General features: G+C 41.2%; 1 protein-coding gene across 1 annotated transcript in view; it reads left to right on the forward strand.

Annotated features, from left to right (window-relative positions):
- ncam1b (neural cell adhesion molecule 1b) overlaps window positions 1–17,781 on the forward strand; it is a gene marked incomplete at both ends in the record, with an annotated part of 64,557 nt that extends 46,776 nt beyond the window's left edge. The window contains 11 exons of the mRNA XM_079225459.1: window positions 68–218; window positions 429–616; window positions 996–1,092; window positions 2,423–2,593; window positions 3,241–3,369; window positions 7,287–7,411; window positions 9,643–9,823; window positions 12,054–12,252; window positions 13,788–13,904; window positions 14,651–15,757; window positions 17,661–17,781. Of these exons, the coding sequence (XP_079081585.1) occupies window positions 68–218; window positions 429–616; window positions 996–1,092; window positions 2,423–2,593; window positions 3,241–3,369; window positions 7,287–7,411; window positions 9,643–9,823; window positions 12,054–12,252; window positions 13,788–13,904; window positions 14,651–15,757; window positions 17,661–17,781 (2,586 nt within the window). The remainder of the gene's footprint in view (window positions 1–67; window positions 219–428; window positions 617–995; window positions 1,093–2,422; window positions 2,594–3,240; window positions 3,370–7,286; window positions 7,412–9,642; window positions 9,824–12,053; window positions 12,253–13,787; window positions 13,905–14,650; window positions 15,758–17,660) is intronic.
- Window positions 17,782–21,961: the final 4,180 nt, after the last annotated feature.

Raw genomic sequence — 21,961 nt, forward strand, 5'->3', positions numbered from 1 at the left:
GTATTGGGAAATAACTGATGGGAATGTTTTTTTTTTCTAAACCAACCTATTTTCTGCTCCCATTCAGAGCCTGGATGGAAATGTAGTGGTGAGAAGTGATGCTCGTGTGTCCTCCCTCACTCTGAAGTATGTCAAGTATACAGATGCGGGTCAGTACCTGTGCACAGCACGCAGTGCCATTGGAGAGGATGATCAGCCGGCGTTTCTGGAGGTCCGCTGTGAGTACAGTATTTCCTTCTCTCTTGATATAAGTGTTTCGGCTTACAATATGAGTACCATAATAAAAACGACTAGTCATACGCCCTTTTTAACTGAGCAAAATATGTCATTTTTGATTACGTAGCTCTTGAATTCACTTTTATTCAAAATATAAAAAAACAACAAAACCTTAAATGTTGTGGCAGAACTAAATGAATGTCTTTCACTAGATGCCCCTAAGATTCACGGTGCAGTGGCAGTATATACCTGGGAGGGAAACGCTGTCAATATCAGCTGTGAGGTCAAGGCGCATCCCAGTGATGTATCTATTGTGTGGCTGAGAGATGGACTGCAGCTCCCCAACTCAAACACCACCAACATCAAGATCTTCAGAAGTCCATCAGCCAGCTACCTGCAGGTAAACACACACACACACACACACGCACACGCACACACACACGCACGCGCTTGTTAAACCACAAATTACAGTTCATAAAACAAATGTGCCTTATACACACAGCCTTTCCATGTGCACGCACAAACACACATGCATATCCCTTGTGTCTTTAAGATTTCATGAGCATAGACTTGAAGTAAAGGGGTTTTCTTTCAGCTCCATTGTGGGTAAAAAAAAAAAAATCGGATGAATAATTCATCAGCAGGAAAGCTCACAGCAACAAATAAAAATAGGCTACTCTAATGGACAAAGAAAAAGGTCACCTTCCGAGTGTTTGACACACACATTTGTTCATCTGTTTTGGTACACTGCCCTTCATATATTTGTTTTTCTCCTCCAGATAACCCCCGAGTCTGAAAATGACTTTGGGAGCTACAACTGCACTGCTTCAAATGAGATCGGCACCGAGTCCAAGGAGTTCCTGCTCATTCAGGCCGGTCAGCTGTGATTCTGTTATTTATATTCCGTTTGCTGTTTTGGATTTAGTTGTGCTGTTTAAATTAGTTATGATGTGCAGGGTGTAAACTTTCTTTGACTGCTTAGGACATTGATTTTTTAGTGATGACAAATAAGTAATTATTAGACAATTTCATTGTAGTGCATACATTAATTCACAAGGCTTTTCTTGGTTTCATTTTTGGACCAAACATCAACCATAATGTGAGATTACATAGAGCAGTGTTTGCTTAGATGGATAATCAATGAAAAGGCGGATAATTTAACGTTCCTTCTCTCTGGTTGTTTAGAAACTACTGCGCCGCTAAGGATTTCACTTAGTGTTTGACATGTAAAACAGAATATATTAGTGTGCACATCCGAGGGTTTAGTGTGTGTATTATGAATAAAAAGACAATTTATAAAAGTTGCAACATTTCATTATAACATTATAACATCACCACCAGCTGATACCAAAGACTGTATATTCCACACCACATTAGACCGAAGGTACAGACAGCAGGGAGATAATGCACTCTTTAGCCTCAAGTTGAAAACATGTCAACCAATAATCACAGTGTGTCTTTTCATTTCGAAGATCAAAGTATGACGATCTATGCTCTTACCAGAGTAAGAATTCAGAACGGCTACCAGTAATCTGATATGACCAATCTCACTGCTTTAAATAGTTAAGATATTGCCAATTTAAGTGGTAGGCAAACCAATATTGGGTTATTTTGATCAGTAAACTTGACTTACTTGAATGGAAATGAGTAGATCACGCGGCAATCAATCGTGTGAACTACAGGCCAGACATTTTCTCGACAAATACAAAATTTAGGAAGGCATAGTGATAACTAAAAACTTTTTCATATCCTTCAACACCAATACCATTATATTGAAACATTACATTGTGCATTGCTGACTGCAAGGGATTTGAATGCATCTAATCCTTCTTTTTCCAGCTGAAAGGTTTATCATAATCAAAATATCTTGTTTAATTGGTCTGTTGTTTTCTTTGTGCAACTATCATCATTTGAGGCTGACTTGAGATTAGTTGGTACTTTAATCTGTTTGTCACAGGAGTGTTTGAATGTCTTTTTTTTACCTTTCTTTATTTTTTATTTTTCTGAGGTAATGTCAAGAGTTTGCAGCATTCAGTGTCTGATAAATGTCATTATGGTCAATTTCTTACAAAGCTGAGGCAGTTTTAGATGCATTTTGGACTGTTAGCTCAGCCTGTTAGTGTAAAGGAACAATGGAGTCTGACAGCATCGGCCGGCTGCAATCTCACAGTTTTCGTTGTCGCTGTACATTTCCTCCCTTTACCAGAGGTGCCGTCGGCTCCATCCGTCAGTGAGGTGAGACCCTTCTCCACCACGGCACAGATCCAGTTTGAGGAGCCAGAGTCCATCGGAGGTGTTCCTGTCCTGAAATACAGAGCGGAGTGGAGGGCTCAGGGCCGGGGAGGCTGGACGCACTCGGTCTATGAAGTTCAAGATGGTAAGAACACAAGGCAAATCAAAAAAGATGGGGTTGTTTTTAAGCAAATAGTAATATACAACATTAGTTATGTAAGGTTTTGTTTTATACATGGGAAGGTTTTTGTTCCATGGAACAGAAACCTTCACATGTATAAAAAATTTGAACACAGTTCATTGCATGAGACATTTTGATCACACGTCTATTTACTTATTAGTCCTAATGTAGATTTGTTCTGTTGTAGGAAGAGTATTACATTTTTTTTGTTGAGGTCTTATAAAACATTGCATTTGATTTCTATAAAAGTGCAGATAAATGAAATTATAAGTTCATATAAAACTTAGTGTAACACAAGAGAAATAGACAATAATAACAGGAAAGAAAATTCCCAAACTAATTGAGACATGATGATGGTGGCTTTGAAACAGCGGTCAGTTATTTCTGTTTCTGTGTACGCTGTGTTTAGACCTTTTAGACCATCGCTAAATAGATATACCTGTTTAAACATTGTTGGAATGAAACGAGAATTGAGCTAATCAGTGTTTACTCGGGATGGAATTAATTATGCATGTATTGTTTGAACTGGGGGTGCGTTTGTTTCACCGCTAATCACAAGTATGAAGGTGTTCTCAGCAGGGACTGCACTGCCTCTGATATATTGTATACAGGCCACACCGGTGAGGCGACCATCAAGGGCCTGAAGCCAGAGACCAGCTACGAAGTGAAGTTGTCAGCCATCAACGGCAAGGGGGAAGGCGAAAGCAGCCCGGCTGAGTTCTTCAAGACGGAGCCCGTCCGTAAGTTTACAGCACGCTGTCCAGCTTTATCTCCCCCCGTCTCCACAAACCCATCACCTGAAGTCCTCTCTTCTAGGTCTTGGGAGTGGGAAGTGCTTGTCCATCCCATAACTAATCTATAAAAACGTAATGACGTGTAGTCAGCTGCTGGACAGCAACACACATGCCAGTTAGTACAGCGTCACAACAGCTTCCAACAGTGTATTTTCAGTCTTAAGTTTGTTCAGGAGTAAAACTGACAACAGGATCTATCTCACTGATCTCCTTGTTTTGTTTTCTCCATCGAGGGTTTATGAAATCTAAGAATCCAGGAAGCATTTTTGTCATAAATTCCCACTGGTTCAACATCATCCCGCTAATTTGCACATTAAATTGCACTGTGATTTCATCACACAATCGTCACACAATAAAAAAAAAAGCCCAGTTTTTATTTTATTAAGCTCATAACATGCTTGCAAACCATGAATTGGAATAAGAAACAGATAATTAGCCTTAAGTCCTTTAAAATGCAGCCTTGTAGTGAATCTTGAACCCATTATTTAGTCTTTAGCCCCCTCTGTTGGTTGAGGATGCATGTTTTTGGAAAAGAAACCTTGCCACCCGGATGGCTTCATATTATAATATCAGCTCCTCATATGTTCATTTCATGATTTTAATCATCTATTTTTCCATCCATTTGCTCATCTGTCTGTTGTATCCATCAGGCTACACTTACAACAGTAAGTGCTTCATCTCTTTTTGTTCAGCTCTCAGTTTAATGTTCTCTGAGTCTGTGCATTAGGTTTAAAGTGCTGTTCATCAGCATCAAATTGGGAAAAGACCGAATGAAATAGTTTCTTTTATTAATGTGATCCCATATTTTCATAATTTGTTTATTTTTCATTGTGATGCTTTTAGAGCGTTATCTCAGCTTTGTTTTAACTCAACTGTCTCTCTGTTATTTACATCCCAAGTCATTGCGAATTCAACTAATCTGTGTCTGTTTTGTATTATTTATTGAATATTTATGGTCGATGTTTCAATAATTGCTAATTGGGTTCTAGGACAGCAGGCCAAATCCAATGTTTATTTATTTTATCTTTCTTGAAATACAATTTTATAAAAAGAAAATAACTTTTACCTCCTTTTGAAGCTGTCTTAGAACAGCCTTTCAGTTTCATGTGTGCAGACTCCGTCTCGTTCTCACCTTAAATGTGGCAATCATTATATCAAATGTTTTGTTTTGCGTCTCTGGTGCAGTCTAGCAGGATTGCGTCTCACTAAACTCTCCAGTGAAGTGTTATTACAGAGATTCAGGTAGTCATTTGTGCAGACAACTGATTCTGATTGCCTGATATCTTCTCTTTTATGTCCCTAGACGGCATTTTTCATTTTGTCACTGAAGACACAGGTTTGTTCTGTAGAGAGGATAATAGATGATTAGTTTTCACTGCCGTAGCTGTGTATCCCTGCAGGATAACCCCTCACCCCTCCTGATTAGATGCATTTATAATGACTTTAAAGCATAGCACATGTGTACTTTTCTAGAAGCTGTGACCTTGTATGACCTGATTATAAATGCAAACTCTTCTGTGTCTGTAACCTGTAGCTTTTATCTCACTCACATTCTTTGATTTGACAGCTGAATTGTCCAAATATTAATATCATTTTGATTTGCACCTTGTGAATTAATTCACTTAATGACAGTAGTATGAATTAACGTCAAACTCTGCATTTGAAAAGCTGTACATTGAATAGCTGGCTCCAGCTATTTGGTGTAATTTGTGAATGTTTACATTAGGATTAGTCCCTTCAGCATTGATGAATCAGTTTCCTTTTTAAATAATAACGTTTCTAAAGTCAAGAGGACAAGGCTGTTAGACGTCTACTGCACTTTTAACATTGAGAACCCAACATAGAGATGTGTGCCAACTGTCTTTATTTGTTTGAAAAGCATCTTTCAGTTTGAGTTTGTCTCCAAGTTATTTACTTGTTTTACTTTGTTCTGTTTTTCATGTCCTCCTTCCTCGTTCAACCACTCACATGTGTCATTTCATGTTACTGTTATTTGGCTTTCATGGTTCTGATGGTCCCCCTCCACTCAGCAGAAGGTAACTTACTGTTGCAGATCCTTTGAAAGAAGACCCCTCACTTTAATCGGAGAATCCCACAGTTAAACAACACATTAATTGCTTCTATGCAATCACGTAATACACGTCTACTTCAATCCCATTAATCAGTCATGTAGACATTTGCCTCAGCAGGATAAATGAGGGAGAGCCAGAGCTGTCTTCACGGTAATATATAACAGTCAAGAGTGTTTAATATCAGCATCACTAGGATGGTGTTGATAGCACGCTACCTAAAGGGATGTTACCTCTCTTCCTTTTAGGATGTGTTCCTATAAATCAAGTGTGAAATAAACAGAGTTTCCTCTAATAATCGGAGAATCGTTATCAGTCTCGACACCGCATACCTGCAAAAAACTGCCTCTATCAGCAGTTTGCTCTGGTTCTCAATCATGAGTTGTAGTATTAATGCTGAGAGCAATATAGCTACCCTGTGCATTGCATCCTCCATACTGTTAATCATGTTTAACCTTAGGCTGCATTAAAGGCTATATGCACTAACTTGGACCGATTTTACCAGGATTTTGAAGGCTATCTGACTTTTGAGCCAGAGTATTAACAATAACCATTAAACACCTCTTTATTGTTGTCTGTTAGTAACTAGTACTTGATTTATTTAGTATTTTTTAAGCCACGGTTACAATTTGCATCACAGTTACAAAAAAGAAGATTCAATTAAAGACAAGAAAAGATTGTTAAGGAATAATACAAATTAGGGCAAGAATAAATACGTCTTGAAGGAGTTCGCTCATCAGAAGGAGAGCCAATTGGAACTAAATTGTGAAACACTATAAAAGCATTAAACATATTTTAGACGTGCTACAGTGTGTTGGCTTAAATAAGAATATTTTGCATTCCAATAGTTGAGATGCGAGCGGACAAAACAATGGATGATTCCTTAATTCTATGGCAATATTTTTTTTTAAAATATAATAAGACTGACTTTATTTGTTTCTCATCAATTTGGAATGAAAAAATCCCCCCCTAAGTTTCTGTAAATCAATTTTTAGTTGCAAGCCTTTAATGAGTGCTGATGGGAAAATTCAAGCCTGATTTTGGGCTAGAACTTCAGTTTCGTTTTAAATTATTTTCAGCTAATGAATGAATCCATGCACTGACAAATTTAGCCAAATATGAAAGTTTCCCAGATTTTACAGATACATAAAGCTGAAGGGCATTGATATAGCCCCTGAGGAACTCCACAAGCCAGAAAAGCCCAATCAGACACTTTGTTTGTGGTGAATACAAAAAAAAACAATTAGATATATAAATAAATTGTCTCACATTTCTATTTGACTGAATTGTTTTGAGTTATGTTTTGAGTTTAAACATTGATTGTGGAAATTAGTTTGAGATGCTGAAAACACAGGTTAAAGCACTAAAAGAATGTTTTACAGCTCAAACATTTCCCCTTGTGGTTATCTTTTTAGGTAAACCCATTTATTTAGCTGTTAAATGCACATCTTGCATAATGAGAAATAACCCTTTCCCCTGAAGCCCTGTATGACGCTGGATGAATGTTACTCAGCAACTTGGACTGAATCAGATAAGCATGTGGCCGTGTGTCATTTGGTAATTAGTCTTAGAGACATACAATCTTGCGGCTGGCAACTAAGGAAGGGCAAGTGACATAAAAGGACGACAACAAAGAGGCCGATTTTAAAGTTGTGACTTTTGTTTGAAATCAACATTTTTGTCTTTCTTTGCAATTTCAAATACACTGGTAAACTGAAACAATAACCCTGTTGTTCGCTGCGTCTTTTGAGTGAGGCTTTAAATAACATCTGACTTGCTCCTGTGTGCCTGTAGGGAATCCCAATCCTCCTAAACTCGAAGGGGCAGTTCAACCCAAAGGCAACTCTCTCAAAGTTCGCTGGATCAAGCAGGACGACGGCGGCTCGCCCATTTTACATTATCTGGTCCGATTTAAGCCAGTGAGTATGGCGATTCAGAGCTGAAATGATTAGTCCTCATCAACTGAAGCTACTACCGTAATTTCCGGCATATAAGCCGCTACTTTTTTTTCACATGCTTTGAGACTGCGGCTTTTACAACGATGCGGCTAATTGATGGATTTTCATAGGCCAACTACCATAGTGCAGTGTTTTAGGTTTTAGGTTTTAGAACAAGGCCTTCGATGACGTGTGTCCACATCAGATGCAGACTGGGGAAGAAAAAAAAAAGTGTTCCTGTCTGACCCGTGCATGTATTGAACACGGCGCTGCCCACTACACGGCGCGTTCATACAGACTGTCATGTGTGGACAGCGGACGCTCACATTTCTTTGCACCATTACAGGCATGGAGGTCACACGCTGTGGACCGACCTGCAGAGCTGTTTTAACCTTATAAGCACCAAGACACATATGACACACACGTATTTCCCCATATTAGCAACTGTAAAGTCACAAAACGCGTCCCGTGAACAGCGCACCCTCCGCCTCTCCAGCGCTATCTGCGTTCTCAGATGCAGCACCCCCATCTGCATCTCCAGCAGAACCTCCAAGAACCTCCAGCCAGCACCACCCGTGGCTGGAATCATCGGGCTCTGTTAATCCCTTTGACAAGAAGGAAAGGCGCGGCCACTGTTCCATGACGCAGCGCTCGCCTCACGATGTTGTGCACCCATGTTGTCCAAATAACCACCAAACAACCAGTCACATTTAGTACTAACGAAACAAGCCAACAGCATTAAAACACTGCAGTGCTGCACACACACAGACATCTCCAGCTGTCTGACCAGCAGCAACAAAAGGGCTGTGTACGATTTAAATACGACTGCAGATTTATTTTTTTTTAAGTAACACAGCAAGCATTTAACTCACCACATGCCCGTAATCCTCTGTGCGAAAGGCGTCATTAGTGAAATCCACCAGCAAGGTAGCTTCTAGGTTCTAGGTAGCAGCTAGAAGTTTCTAGTAGCTTTGTGCCCCTTTGACCAATCACAGCGCATGTGAATGGTCACGCTGGCCCGCTGACCAATCATACATCTCCGCCACCTCGCAGGCCCTGACGTCAAAGGATCCGCCCAGTTTGTCAAATTAAAGATCTGATTGGTTGAAGACTACGGCGTAGTGTCACGTCCGCAGGAACGACTCGCAGACAGACGTTGGTTGCGTTAACTTGCAGGTTTATTGCACGAGTGTTCACAGAGTTGGCAACAGGCTCTTCGCTAACAGTAGCTCCGGCGTAACAGCTAACAAGCTCAACTAGCAACTCTAGCATTACATCAACAACACAACGTCACTTCCTCCGACGAGCGGCGAGAAATCCTTTACAAAAACTGTCCGCATGCGAAGAGCAACCTTTTCTCCAGTCTGCCAGTGGATCCTAACAGCGTGGAGCAGTGTCAGAGAATCCACCATCACCAACCCAGTGGATCCTAACAGCGTGGAGCAGTGTCAGAGAATCCACCATCACCAACCCAGTGGATCCTAACAGCGTGGAGCAGTGTCAAAGAATCCACCATCACCAACGGGTTCCGAAAGGCTGGCCTGCTGCGTGAGGAGGAGGACAGCAAGCGGATTTTCCTCGGGAGGAAAGTGACACTGAGAGCGCAAACGAAAGAGAGACTGAGTGCAACGAAGCAATTCTGAGGCTGTTTAATTCCGACACTGAAGAAGAGGACGTCAATGGTTTTAGTGCACAGGAGGACGATGGCGATAGTGATCAATGACTTTTTCTGGTGGGTTCCTATATTTTCGCCGAGAAAATGTGTGACTAAGTAATTACAAACCTTCAGGCTGTTCAATTCCTATACTGAAGAAGACAACTTTAGTACTGTTCTGAAAAAAAGCATTTGCCGTATGTATGTACTAGTTGTGGATGTTGCCAGCATTTATTTAATTAAAAGTTTTAAAAAATCGTTCCTGTAACATCTTGCTGTGTTCATATCTCATGTTTCAACGGGGACACCTGCGGCTTCTAGACAAGTGCGGCTTATTTATGTACAATTTATTTTGTCTTTTAAAAATGAGCAGGTGCGGCCTATGGTCCGGAAATTACGGTATTTTGATTTCAATTGTTTATCATTTGAGGGTTTTTTAATGCAAAAGGCCACTGCATAATGTTTTTGGGGTTGTCCGTGCGTGCGTCCCACTTTTTTGGTGAACGGGATATCTCGGCAGATATCTGAGCAACATATCTAATATATTGTGTGTCCTTAGATACAGGTGTCAGAGTGGAAACCAGAGATCCGGCTGCCCAGCGGCAGCGACTACGTGGTTCTCAGTGGGTTGGAGTGGGACACAGAGTACAGCGTCTACGTGGTGGCAGAGAACCAGAAGGGCAAGTCGCAGCCAGCTACCATGTCCTTCAGGACGTCCACACAGCCCGATGCCATCCCAGGTACCCTCCCTCAGGTCACTCACTAAACTGGAACTAAACAGCCAGAAAACTGGGGAGCCAAACTCAAAGCTCGAAACCAGAGTGTGACGTTCTATTTTTAAACTCTGTAGCTCTGAAAGGTGAATGAATGACAACTAAAAAAATTAACAGAATTTTTTTTTTATTTCCTGGGCGGCGGTGAGCCAGAAATGATTTTCTGGCTGAATTTGTACACTTTCAAGTTTTGACAGGCCTTGCTAAAGGAGCTTGAGTTTGTGCTCGCAGAACTGGGACAGGCTCTTTCCACGGAGGATGAAATGATTGCCTCTAAATGATTGTAGTTTTCCTTTAGCTTTGTTTACTGCTAAGCTAAAGTAGCAGCTAGAGTGGATAGTTTGTCCATGAGTGGAAGCGGCCTTTACATTGATCCTTAATAACCCCTTATTAATTTGTACCTCGAGGGCTTAACTGCAGCTGAAGGTTTTTATCATTCGAACAAAACAAAAAAACACACAGCTTGTCAGATTCCCTTTAGGTGCTAGACACTGCCGAGTGCTTTGCTGAAACATCACCACAGACCATTATGTCTTCCTCTCACTTCTTCTTTTCTAATTCATTTTCCAATCTAAAGCATTTTCCACTCACCCACCATTGAGTCACCATCTAGTCCACACGCTGTAGTTTTCCCCTTTGTGCTGTGCTTTTGCTTTGATGTGTTGCTGTATTTTTTTTCCCTCCCTCAATGCAAGAAATCTGTTTCATTTTTTTTCACTTTTGACACATTTTCACTTCTCTCTTCCTCTGTTTTCCCCACCCTTCTCTTTTTTCCTCTTTGTTTCCCTTCATTTCCCCCCTCCTTCTGTCCTTTATTCTCTTTCCCTTTCTCTCTTGCCTGGTTCTGGACATTGGTGGGGTGGACCACGTGAACATTTTCGTCTCGCCCTGTGTGCATTGTGGTCGGGGTTGTGCTGCCCCTCGCTCCTCAGCCGATCAGGGCTGTTCATCCGTGACATGCACTTTGGTCTCACTCATCTTGTCCCTCATCACTGTATTCCTGCTCTCATAGTTTTCGTGGGGAATTCACACCATAACTGTAGAGGAGAGCTCGCCTTTCTCTGGCCTGGCTGTCTCTTTGGACACTTTCATTCTTAAAAACAGACTTTGTCGATGACAGACGTGTCTCTGTTATGGGTGAGAAAAGGGTGCTGTGTGGCTTCAGAGCAGACCAGACAGACACGCTGAACCAAAGGCAGTGGAGATCCTCGGCCTCCCACAGATTCACTTCGCTCACCATTTGAACAGCTAGTCGTCAGCACTAGACAACAGAGAGCTGCCAGTTTACAGTATTGAACAATAGTGGAATTTAAATGAGGTTATATTAAAATAAATAGCACTTAAAACAGAATGAAGGCTGAGAGCTGGGCCTGTTCGTTTACATAAATACTATTATATTCTTTAATCTCTCACAAAATTCTGCATATGTACTGTAACATTAACGTTTACATTATTGAAACAGAAACACTTAACTGAAAAATGTTTGTAATAACAATATTGGTAATTTTTGACGAGCAGCTGTAAATGGAATTATCAAAATGAAACTGTTATTTTTATGCTGTGTACTAAGATAAATGTCCAGATATTTCTCATGCATGTAACTGTGTCAAATATCATTCAAAAATATCTGTTTTTATACATTTATATTGGAGGGTGCTTTACTCAGCTGCATTTTGTTCTCTAGCAGATCTTGATTAATTATTGGTATCTAAAGAGTGACTTGTATCTAGAAACAGAGAGGATTTTTTTAGAGAGTTGACTTTACATGAACAGTAAAGATGCATCATAGCCTTTTGTGATGTTGCGAAAAGCCTCATGTTCATTTTGTCCATAAAATATTCTGCATTCCTGGGAAACTAGCAACACAGTGTGCACTTTGGTTTGCTCTTTCTAATACCAAATAAATTGCTTGAATATATCTTTATATCTTTTTTATGGGTTTTTAACACAAGCCATGAAATGCGTTATTGAGCACTAGTCTTGCAGCACAGTCTACACAAACATCACACTGCATCTAATTCGTGCCGAGACAACTAGAACGTTCAGTGCTCATAACAGGTGAGTTGTTTCTGTTTTATGGAAGTATTTGTAGTGGCAGTAGCATAGCTGCACTTTCATTGAGTAGTTCCTGGCTGTTTCTATAAAACTGCGTCACGCTACAGTTGTTCAGCTCCCCCTCTTGTCTCTTGTCTGGCAGATTTGGGTGAGGAGGCAGCGCTCTCCATGGGCATCGTGCTCTGGGCTGGGATCCTTGTTGTAGTGTTTGTACTCCTGCTGCTCGCTGTGGATGTCACCTGTTACTTTGTCAACAAATGTGGCCTCATCATGTGCCTCTGCGGTAAATCAGGCACAGGGACCAAAGGGCACAACGTGGAGGAGGGCAAGGCAGCATTCATGTGAGTACCAGTGAAACAATGTGCACGCTGTTCAATCTATTAAGCGGTGACCGTTATCGTTGGCCAGATTCAAATTACAGTTCAGTTATACTGCAGGGCCCAGTTTTCTTTTTTAATCTCTTCATAAATGCAATTTATTTTCACAAACTGGCAACGGAGGTGTTGTTAAAGTTGCTAATAACATCTGAAACTTTACTGTATTGTTTCAGTCTAACTGATGCCATCCGCTTGGTTTCCAGTTGCAGCAGGAAGCTCTCTTCAGTAAATAAGGTGTCATAAACTAACTGTACGCTACCTGCCCAGCACCAAACTTCAGAGAGACACATTTAGCAACTACATAATGAAAATATTGGAGCATTTAGCAGCTAAAGAGCCAAGAGCTAGTGGAGACCAAAACAGAGCTTTAAGGCGAGTGAATAGTGTGCGTGCCCTTAAACCAGGCATTAACATGCACTCTGGCTATCCTAATGCAAAGTGTAAATCCACCCAGAATGCATTGGGATCAGAATGTGATCGGATCAGCAGCGACATTGTGATGAGATCTAAGCCAGCTGTATATGCAATCCGTTTACCGGGACTGCATTAAGAAATGAATCCGCCCTGCATATCCACATATTATTTCCAGATATAGATCATATATTATTACCACACGACTCCAAGTCAATGCGGATTTTGCTCAGTCTCTGCTAAAGAAAACGATCACCAAAAGAATGTTAACCATTAGTTAAAATTAAAACATGTTCAGGATTGATGAAGAATGACAAAATGTAGATGATTATTGATAGACTTAAAACAAAAACAAAAGATGCTTTTTGAACTGTTATGAGTAGTCATTCCTTGACCAATACATGCATTGCAGGCATTGTTTTAATCAAGTTTCTGTTTACATTTTGTGTACTTCGTCGACTGTACTTCCACTTTAATCAGTGACTTCCTACATTCCCCAGAAGGCCTTTAGGGGCTGACATTAAAGAAGATTAATAATCTGAGCTGAAGGTTTTATGTTTAGTCTGATAACGCAAGAGCTAACTGGGGAAGGGTTTTTCCATTAAAGCAAAAACATTGTGCCTCTTGAGTAAAATCAACATCTTGCGACTGCAGTGCATTATGGTCCGCTCAGTCAGTAACCGCAGGAACAGAAAAAAAAAAAGACAAATCAAAGAAAAGAGCCCATAAATGAGATGACGTTTTAAGAGTGGAGTCCCTCTTTCAGTAAAAAATATAAAGGATGCTGGGTTTAAGTGCATTGAACATAAACTCTCTTGAGCACAATAAGGCATTTTAGAATCAATTTGAGTGCCTTGTGTATTGATTTCTGCTACATGCAGTACAACCACCTGTACTTATAGTCACAGTCTGAACATTTGAGTTGAGGCTAAATTGAAAAGATAATCCTCTCACAGTCTGTGTTGACATAATTACGGTCTACTTCTCTTGTATCACCTCTTCTCACTGCTCATTGTTGCAGTAATGATAACTGCTCTATAAGATCATCTTTTGTCATTTAACAAGATATTCCTCTCTGTGTCCTGCAGGAAAGACGAGTCCAAGGAGCCAATAGTGGAAGTCAGAACAGAAGACGAGTGCACGGCCAATCATAACGCAGCAGGACCAACAGAACCCAATGAAACCACACCTCTCACAGAGCCAGAGTGAGTAAAAACTGACGTCCAGCCTTTTTCTTTTTACCGCTCAAGTCTCTTTAGCTGCACTCCACTTCAAAGAATAATGATCTCATTCAACAGGACAACAATTTGAAACTTTTTCAAAAGTTCAGGTCATTCTTGGGTGGAGTCCACTGAACTGTGTTGCTTTTCTGTTTTTATTCCCTGTCAGAGGGATTACTGCACTTTGTGTTTCTTCTCCAGCCGTTGGAGATTTTCTGTCTCATTGTATCAAGGTTGAAGCACTACCAGTTAAAGACACAGAAAGGCCTTTTGTCCTCGAGTGTGGTCAACTCATATGAAGCCATTTGACAACCTCAGCAAGCCATCTCTCATTATCAGCAGTCTGGAACAATTAGATAATACTGTATGAGATTGTCACTGGTACTGTTTAACCCTTTATAGGTGGTACTGCGTGGTTCTGTAGTTTTCAGCAAGAAGACTGGTGCTTTTTATTTTAGTACATTAGTTGTCCGAGTCAGTGTACTCCATGTTGGTGTGTGTATGGGATGTATCCTTTAATGTTCACTCACAGCATGACGCCCTCTTTTTCTTTGTTTTATTTTTCTCGCTGGGCTTAATAGTTGCTGTTTTTCAGTTGCTTTGTCTATGTATGTGTGAATTTTTAAAACCGACTAATCCCTCTGCATGCTCTCCTCCGAGGCCACCCTTCCTCTGTCACAGTCACCCTGGTGTCTAGTCTGTGTGTCTCTGTTCTCTCCCTGCTCTTTCAGGCTGCGGGCTTACACTGCTGCTCTGGCACTGGACACCCTCTCCTCCATAGCCACCAACTCTGACACAGCCACTGCAACAATTGACCCCGCTCTGGACAGCCCCTCTAGCGAGACCACTACCCTCACTTGTAGCCTGTCTACCCCAGCCAACGACCCCTCACCCACCCCTGTTCTGGCTCCGGCCCCGACTCCAGAGTCGAACATGGCCCCTCCGCCGCCCCTCATCTCCACCTCTGCCATCGAAGCCAAAATAGCCCCGTTAGTAGAACAAAGAGGATGTAACAACCCGGAAGAACCGGAGAAAATAACCCCTCCTCCTCGTAGCCCTGAACAGATTCTAGCTCAAAAATCGGGGACACCGATACCACCGAAGCGTAGACATTCTCCTAAACTTGCAGCTCTGAATGCGAAAGGTAGCCAGCCTGTATCTCCACTGACCGCCTCTTCCTCGTCACCCTCTCCTACACTTGACACTAAGAAATGTGCTCCGAGGCCACCTGTCAACAAGCTTCCCATACAGCCATGCACTGTAGCCTCAGACGTCGAGACACCAGCGCAAACCGCCGCCACTCTGGCAACCACTGCCCCTTCAAAGCCAGACCCTGATTCAGATACAACTGCCCCAGACCCCAGTGGGAGTAGCCCTACTGCTTTCAACACGACAAAGAAACCTGCTGACCAAACTGTTGATGATGCCAAAGATGTTGCAGCTAGCCATCCTTCAGTGATCCACGGAGCTCTTAAAGTCCTGGATGCTGAAGAATCTGCCCCTCTAGTTGCAGACGTCCTCTCTCCTTTGCCTGTCACTCATATTTCTTTTACTCCCTCTAGTGTTGTGACGCCTCTTTCAAATGATCTCTTCACTTCGCCGTCCGACAGGTACAACTTTCTAGCCCCTGACGTGGGGCCCATAGGTGCAGATGTAGAGTTAGAGCTGACAAACGGGACAGAAAGACCTTCTCCACCTACCGCATACCTTATTAGCTTAGAGAGCCCGCCCTCTGCCCCCTCTCTGCCCAATGGAGTCGGAGCAGACCTCCCCCCCTCTGGCCCAGTCCTGGAGGCGTCAGAGACTCTGGCCAAGACTGCTCCTCCTGTCAACGATGAGTACGGCTCCCTCTAGAGGTTTATCTGTGTGTTTGTGTGAGTGTGTGCTTGTAACTTGTATGCCCATTCATTCACCACCGCATCTTGCCATTGACCACACAATATGAAATATTGTAATGGTAAACTGTGGTAATGACATTGGGTGAAATATTAGTAAGATGTTGTGGATTGTGATAGACAATGAGTGATATGATGGTTCTGTGTTTTTATGCTTTTGTGTGTAACAGTCTCCACTTTTTCAACATTCCCCACAAGAATAGTTGAGTCCCTTTCAGACATGCACCTTGTTACACAAATGTGAAGCACATGTCTGTCCCATAACTGAGTATGTGTAAAAGTCACAACGACAATATTACTCGCTCAGCAACATTTCACGAGTCTGTATTGAATTCTGTCAGATTAAAGCTGCCAGTGTGCTTCAGCATTCTGACAGGCACTTCAGTGTAACAGCTTCAGAAACCCCGCTCCCCGAACAGACAGCTTTCCGACAAACTAATCGAAACTGACAATCCAACGTGCAGAGGGGAGAAAGCAAGCAGCGTTTGAACTTTTCTCTTTCATTTGTTACACATCTATCTCTGTCACTTTTTGTCTTTACAAATGTGTGCATCACTATAAATACCTTCCAACCGAGACGGTATGAAAGTGTGCAGTGTTAAGATTTATATGATTATCCAGTCCCCCACCTCCTCCTTTCACTCCACCTGAGTGTGACTGTTCAGAACAGCTTTGGCCGTCTCTCGTGGTCGGGCAACACTTTGTCAGAACTACTTCTATTCGAGCGCACGGCGCTGCTACTGCAGCCGCAACGTCAAATACGCCGAGAGAAAAGAAATGCACGTCTTGTTCCTTCTTCTCACAAAGCCTTGTAACACATGTATCATGTATCAAAGAAAATAAAATACATTTATTAAACCAGGAAACAATGGAAATGTCTGAGGAAATCGTTTATTTTGAATAACCCTCTGAGAACAACAATAATCTGACCTGTTGATTATTGGACACTATACAGTAAAATTCTCTAATAAATGATGAAATTCATCGAACTTATTGCGGCTGAGTATCCTTCTCGCGACGGTGACAAATTAAGGCTTCAACAGGAAAATAAATGAAATCACGGATGCAAACTGTAAAGAGAACCGCAAACATTCTCTTCCTTGATGTCGTTGTTTTACAACTCTGCTGCCACTACTACCTCTCGTGCACCAGATGGCAATATCACACAAGCTTTGTGGCTTTTTCCTCAACACTCCTGTCTGTTAACAAACGCCTATGAATATATCTGAATGAGAAAACAGTATCGCTTGAACAGAGAGATGAATCCAGTAATGTTTCATTGTTCATGTCTGAAAGGGGCTTTATTTAAATGACAGAGTGTTTTGTCTCAGGCAGTAACGAAATGCCTCTAAGCGTTGCCTAAATCGTTACCAGCTCTACCAAAGAGAACCGCGTTTAGACAGCGTTTTCTGGCTCTGAACTGCAGAAGAGAGGAGAAGAGCTGCAGGCAGGATCTAGATCCTGAGCTTCCGCTGCTACAAGCTGAACATGGATGTCTCAAACCACAAACGCAGGGCTCCTTTGCTGTGCCGTCATAGTCTCTTTGAAGTAGAACTGATAAATAGTTGATATTCGCTAAACACGGTTTTGGATCGGGAAGCTTAGTCGATGACACAGTTCTGTCATTATATTATTATTTAATTGTATCTGACTGTTGTCAAGGTGGTGAAGAAATATGTAAGAAGACCTCTTAACACATTGTCTTCTTACATATTGGGTGAAGGTGTCATTGAGAATAAATGATTCAAATTGTGTCCAACTAAAGTGTTTGTTTGCTGAGATTTGTGTTTTCCACCCAGAGATGAGCAGGTTTCTAATTTTGCACTCCTCCCTTTTTCTATTGCAGGAAGATTTTTTCTGATGAAAAAGGCAAACTGCAGGAGGCAGACTTATCAAAGGCCCTGACGGAGATCGCAGCAGAACACAACAGTGTCTTACAGACAAATACCACTGAGAGCAAAGCATGATGGGCCGGGGAAACCCCTGCCCAGTACAAAACATTTTGCAGCAGCAACGAGCGAGAAACACTGCAGGAGTTTTGATTTCCAGTGCCCTTAACTACATATTCAAAACTACACACACACGTTGATTGGTTAGAGCGCACTTTGACAGTACTTTCAGTTCTGGTTTCATTCATGAAATGTTTACTACACCCAAGAAGTTTATCTTCAGATCATAAGAGATTTATTTTATTTTTTTATTGTTGTTTTATTGAACCAGTCAGGACGATTAAGGACAATCTCTTATTATCATGATCGCTTGGTAAATATATGAAATTAGACTCTACTATTATTACACAAGTATTGGATTAATATGAGAAAATGTATTTAAAAAATGACACATTTAAAAAACTGACTATATATAGAAATTATTTTTCTTATTTTCATGTTCTACTGTTCAAATGTAAAACTGTTTGCATTTCTTTTATTTTGGGCTCTTAAATTGCAGGCGTGTCTCATTTATTAGCTCGTTCTGCATGTCTGACCTGCAAGTGGTTGTAAAGTTTTGTTTACAAGGTTTATTGTTTCACTTTGTCTCCAACAGGGATGTTTCATCTCTCACAGATACGCTAGCATTGATTAAACAGACTTCAATGTTTGCACCATAACCATATTTGGTATGGTTATAAAAAATACAGGATTAACCCACAGACAGCTGCAGGGGAAAGAGATTGAGAGAGAATCCCACAACACCTCAACAGTGTGCATGATCAGATTTGGCCCATTTTACGATCTAATATAATCGGTCTGTCTCCGCCTTACCACAGTGATAGTATTCATTCATAAAATGTATTTGATTAAAATAAGAAGGAAAAAAAAGGCAACTCATTGAACACAAACGTCCACAGAAAGAACAAACTGCCAGCAGAACTGTTGATTCTCAGCCAAGGGTTGAAAACCTGTGAACCTTAAGATCTTGAGCTAAATTTACAACTCTTATTTGTTTGGGGGGCGACAGCTCCGACAGCTACCGGTTCTTCCTCAAAGCGGATCAAAGGTCTGGCTTCGTACTTTTGAGTTTGTGCTTTTGAAGCAAAAAATGAATAAAAAACTCCAAAAAGCATTTTGTACTATTTAAAAACTACAAAGATTTATTTTCCATTTCCTGCCTGCAAGCTTGTGCACTGTGCCTGTGTGTCAATAGATTGTCTTGTCATCCGTTTCTATGATAATCTGCATAGCTTTGTCGTGAGAGATTTAGCCTATTCTTTTTATTTAATATATTGTATTATTAGAAGAAAAGTATGATAAATGGACTAATGTGGTCATTATAACACGTGTAGTGTATGAAATTGTCCGTCTCTGGTCACAGCCCTATATATTGCCAGCTATAGTGGAGGAAGATGTTTTGAGCCTTGGCATGAACTCAGTCAGTACTTTATAACGTAAAACTACAAGGCAGATATCGTGCCCATGTTTGTTTGGGGGGGAAATAGTTCTCATATTGATTCAATGAGTGTTACATCCGGGGCTCGTTCTGGCATTATTACACATTGTTTTTATTTTTCTCCTCCAGTTGTTATTCAAGTGTTCTGTAATGTGGTCTTTGAATTTCTTTTTCTAGTTTTTGTCTTTTTGTACAACAATCACTCACCGAGAGCAAACTGCTTGACAAGTTCAGGATCCACGTTGACAGGAAGCAGGGTGGTCCTACCTGAAACGGGAGATTCAACTTTTTGGAGAAGAAAAAAAAGGCTTTAGATCATAGATATGAAGAGAAGTGAAGCTTTACTCCCCTTGTACTCCACTGCTGTCACGTGACCACCTTGCTCCCTCGTCACTGGACGCTCCTTTTGGTTTTATTGGGTCCAACTCAGAACATATCTGTTGTGTACAGTCTGAGAAATAACCCATTTACTAAATAAAAAAAGTGGTTTCTGAATCTAATTTTGTCGTGGCCCATTTTGTCATTAGTTTCTATTACTGTTTAAGAAACCGTGCCATTAGATTCAAACGGCGTAGCGACGTGTTTCCAACACTAGGTGGCGGTAAATCCCTGCGTTAGGATGCCCTTTTGTTTTCGCCATGTCATGGACGCACAGGACTATTTACAGAAAGGTTACAGTGCAAACAGGTTATGTTGGGGCTGGACATGTCCCCGGGCAACTTGTTGAGGTAGATGGGGTCGCAAATAAACACGTGTTGCATAATGCATGTTTGTGCTGGAGTAAAGCTAATACTTCCAAGGTAGGATGTCAAAATACTGTGTTCCAGTTGATATTTTCAGCTGTGGCATTTCTCCCCTCGGTACTTCTAATGTGACACGAACGACCAAACCGGTGCGGAGTCAACAGAGTGTCAACAAGCACAGCGGCCAGCTCCGAGCCGGCATGGCATCCTGTTACACTGACCAATGGTCCCCTCTTGCCTCATTTGATATTTTTCTCGGCTGTCCTGTGAAATACAAAACTGATTTGATCTGTATACCCGATCTGCATTCAACAGTTTCTGCGTCTTATTCCAGGACAACAAACTGGACCCTGACCCGGTAACCCCGTCCGTAGTGCAGATGACCTGTAGATGTCTCTGATTGCATCCTCGATGGAGAGACGAGGAGCAGAGGGCGAGCGTTCAGAGCCGTGACGCGGTGAGGGGTTTGCAGCCAGTCAAGGCGGCAGCCAGCAGGCGCGAGGGTACAGGAAGTCAGGGTGTCTGGCCTTCATAGTAAACAGGGGGGAAGAAATCTGGCAAAGAGGGAAAAGCAATAGATTTAGCAATGCAACAGGATCTGTGTCAAATCAGGGCACTTTTACTAAAAGCATCTATTTGTTTTCCTCCCATTGCTGTCGATACCAATGAAGGTCATTGTGTTGGTATGTCAACTGGGAATTTTAGGGAGATTATTCTTCTAGTTTCGGAAGTAGTTAGGTCATTTACACAAACAAAAGCAATACCACCTATTAAGGCTGGAAAATGTTCACTCCAGGAGTATGTACGGCCAACAGGACTCACCATACTGGTATTGCAACACCCCCTAACCACAATATCTAAATAAGTAAATAAGTATTATCAGCTGCCATACATCAGTAATATAAGTAGTCATTATGCAGAAAGAATGTACCAGGTGGAGCTACTTTTAACAATTTTATATAATCTATTGTTTAATTTACACAAAAAAAATGTATTGCATTTGATTAAAAAAAGAAGGTGCTATTAATAAATGCAGTGGAATAAAAGTGTAAAAGTACCAAAGTGCTGTAAAGTTTTTGGGTCATTGTACTAGCATTTCACTACTGCATTCTACAGCTTAAAACTTGTATACACCGGTATTTTAAGGCGTGTTCCAGTAGTTTAGTCTAAATATATTTTTCTGCTTTAAAGTCAACATTAAAGAAAACAGAAAAAGAAATGAAATCCCCATTTCTCACCAGGTTTTTGTTCTGAAATAACATTCAGGCCCTAGTGCTAAGAAAATAAATTGCAGAGAAATTATTCAACAGCTAACAAATAGTTGAAGGGTGTTGGAGACAGACGGGGGATGGGTGTATTATTGTGGACTGACATTCTTGACCTCAGTTGACCACATGGGTCAGTGCCTTAAAGCACCGGGTCACCAGACTGCCGTTTAGTATTTCTAAAGTCCACCCAGCAACCATCTGTTGAAATGTCAAAAAAAATAAAACAATTGCAAAAGCAGGATTCAGGTTTACGTGCAACGTCTCAATATTCTCCAAACAGACACATGATTGAGTTATGTGACTCCTGCTCCCCTTCCCCCACTTGCTCAGCGTTGCTTGCACACCAAGAAGCCCTCCCACATTTCTGGTTGACTTCAAAGACAACTAGTGAGCTCTCCAAATGTGTCACTAAACATTTTCACTCCTTGTATTTTCTACACAGCTTTTGTGACCATCAGAAGAAATGTAGGCTATTAGTGAAACCGAATTGTTCGTATTCATCCAAGTGTAACGTTTCCACATGCAGGTAAGCAATGCAACATATTAATTAAAGGTCTGAGTTAAAGATTTTACAAACATTTGTGTTGAGGCAGACAACCTCCACCAAAAAAAGTTGATGTTGTTCTGCATAATACACACAATGCATCTTTTACCAGTTTTACTCAGAGACGGTTGCTGTCATTGTTTATTATTAGTTGTTACCTAAATGTTGGGAAATTGTAATAATGTTACAACTAACAGCTCCAATG

The sequence above is a fragment of the Taurulus bubalis genome, assembly GCF_910589615.1.
Source record: "Taurulus bubalis genome assembly, chromosome: 10".
Classification (NCBI taxonomy): Eukaryota; Metazoa; Chordata; class Actinopteri; order Perciformes; family Cottidae; genus Taurulus; species Taurulus bubalis.